Below are 1,688 nucleotides of genomic sequence, written 5' to 3' on the forward strand. Positions count from 1 at the left end.
TCAGAACTAGAGTGCAGGCCAGTGCTTGTTATCCTTGGCTGAAGTTCCTGACATTTAGTCCTAAACTGTATGGTTGGATTTGAGTGAGACTACTATGGGACTCGCATCGCTGGGAGTTGGGACTGACTGGGTAGCAGTGGGTTTCATATGCTTTGAAGAAGTTGGGGGTTAAGCACCCGTCTGGCAGACAAAAAGATGGGAGTTGGCCGCACCAGTCACTCCACAGGACAGCGATGTGGCCATGGGCTCCCCGAGTTAGTCCCGTGGGTCAGCTCAGTTCCCCAGTGTCGCTACAAGGGGCCAGACTCCTCCACTCGACGGTGACAGGTTTCAAGAATCCAGAACAGAGTGTGCCCCGCACCCACCGGACTACAGCAGCCGGCATTCCCCGCGGGCAGCGATGCTGGTGGCCGCGGCGGCCGAGCGGAACAAGGAGCCCATCCTGCGGGTGCTGCAGCTGTACGTGGATCCGGCCCAGCACGGCGTCCGCGTGCTAGAGGTGGCTTCGGGATCCGGCCAGCACGCGGCCCACTTCGCGCGGGCCTTCCCCCACGCCAAGTGGCAGCTGTCCGATGTGGACTAGCGCTGCCTGGACAACATCTCAGCCACCACACAGGCCCAGGGGCTGGCGAACGTGAAGGCCCCGTTGTATCTGGACGTGACATGGGGCTGGGAGCAGTGGGGCGGAATCGGGCCGAAGTCCCTGGACTTGCTGCTGTGCATCAACCTGGCTCACATCAGCCCCCTGCGCTGCACTGAGGGGCTGTTCAGGGCTGCTGGACACCTACTCAAGCCCAAGGCGTTGATGATCACGTATGGGCCCTAGTCCGTCAATGGGAAGATTTCTCCCCAAAGCAACGTGGACTTCGATCTCACGCTCAAATGCAGGAACCCTGAGTGGGGGCTGTGGGGCACGGCCCTTCTGGAGAACCTGGGCCAGGCCAGTGGACTGCTTCTAGAGCGGATGGTGGACATGCCTGCCAACAGTAAGTGCCTGATCTTCCGAAAAACCTGACCGCCTCTCCAACCCTTCACTCAGGGCCACCAGCCTCCCGCTGTGCTGGGCTTTGGGGACTTGAACCTGCAGTCTCACTGCCTCAGAATAAAGTATACCTTGCCTGCACCACCCCCCTCACACACACACAAAAAAGAATCCAGAAGAGTCCTGAGTGGTGCTATAGGTCGTCAGTGGTGCTATACTCTCAGCTGCTAGCTAAAAGGCCGAGGTTCAAGTCCATCGAGAGCTGCCCCACAAGAAAGGCCTGACCATCCACTTCAGAAACATCGAGAAAAGCTCTGGCACACGGGGTTGTCAGGAGCCAGAGGCAACAGGTGAGTGTGCCTTTAGCAGCACTAGCACTACCCCGCAGGGTGCAGGAGCTAGAGACCATCTGTCAGGAGGCTGTAGAACATGCTCTGCACTCCCCACTCTCTCCACACATGCCGGTCCCTTGATTCCAAAACGACTGACTCACCCTGGGGTCGTTCTTGTAACAGCTCGCCATCGGGACCAAGTCCTGTCCGACTCTCACGAGGGCTGATACTTTATAAAGAGATCTGCCCAGAGTCCTTATTTTAGCAGTGTTCCAACGCACCTCCTAAAGCAGGACTCCAGTCTCCACAGAGGAACTAACGATCGACGTTCATAAAGATGCCTCCCGGAAACTCCTTTTTTGCTGATGCTAAAT

General features: G+C 57.6%; 1 protein-coding gene across 1 annotated transcript; it reads left to right on the top strand.

The window, feature by feature from the left end:
• The first annotated feature begins 393 nt into the window (after positions 1 to 393).
• On the top strand, positions 394 to 1,123 carry METTL26 (methyltransferase like 26). Its single transcript, XM_075530866.1, has one exon. It carries the CDS (start codon positions 401 to 403, stop codon positions 581 to 583), a length of 183 nt encoding a protein of 60 aa, XP_075386981.1. The 5' UTR covers positions 394 to 400; the 3' UTR covers positions 584 to 1,123.
• The last annotated feature ends 565 nt before the right edge of the window (positions 1,124 to 1,688 follow it).

The sequence above is a fragment of the Tenrec ecaudatus genome, chromosome 1 (genome assembly GCF_050624435.1).
Source record: "Tenrec ecaudatus isolate mTenEca1 chromosome 1, mTenEca1.hap1, whole genome shotgun sequence".
Lineage (NCBI taxonomy): Eukaryota > Metazoa > Chordata > Mammalia > Afrosoricida > Tenrecidae > Tenrec > Tenrec ecaudatus.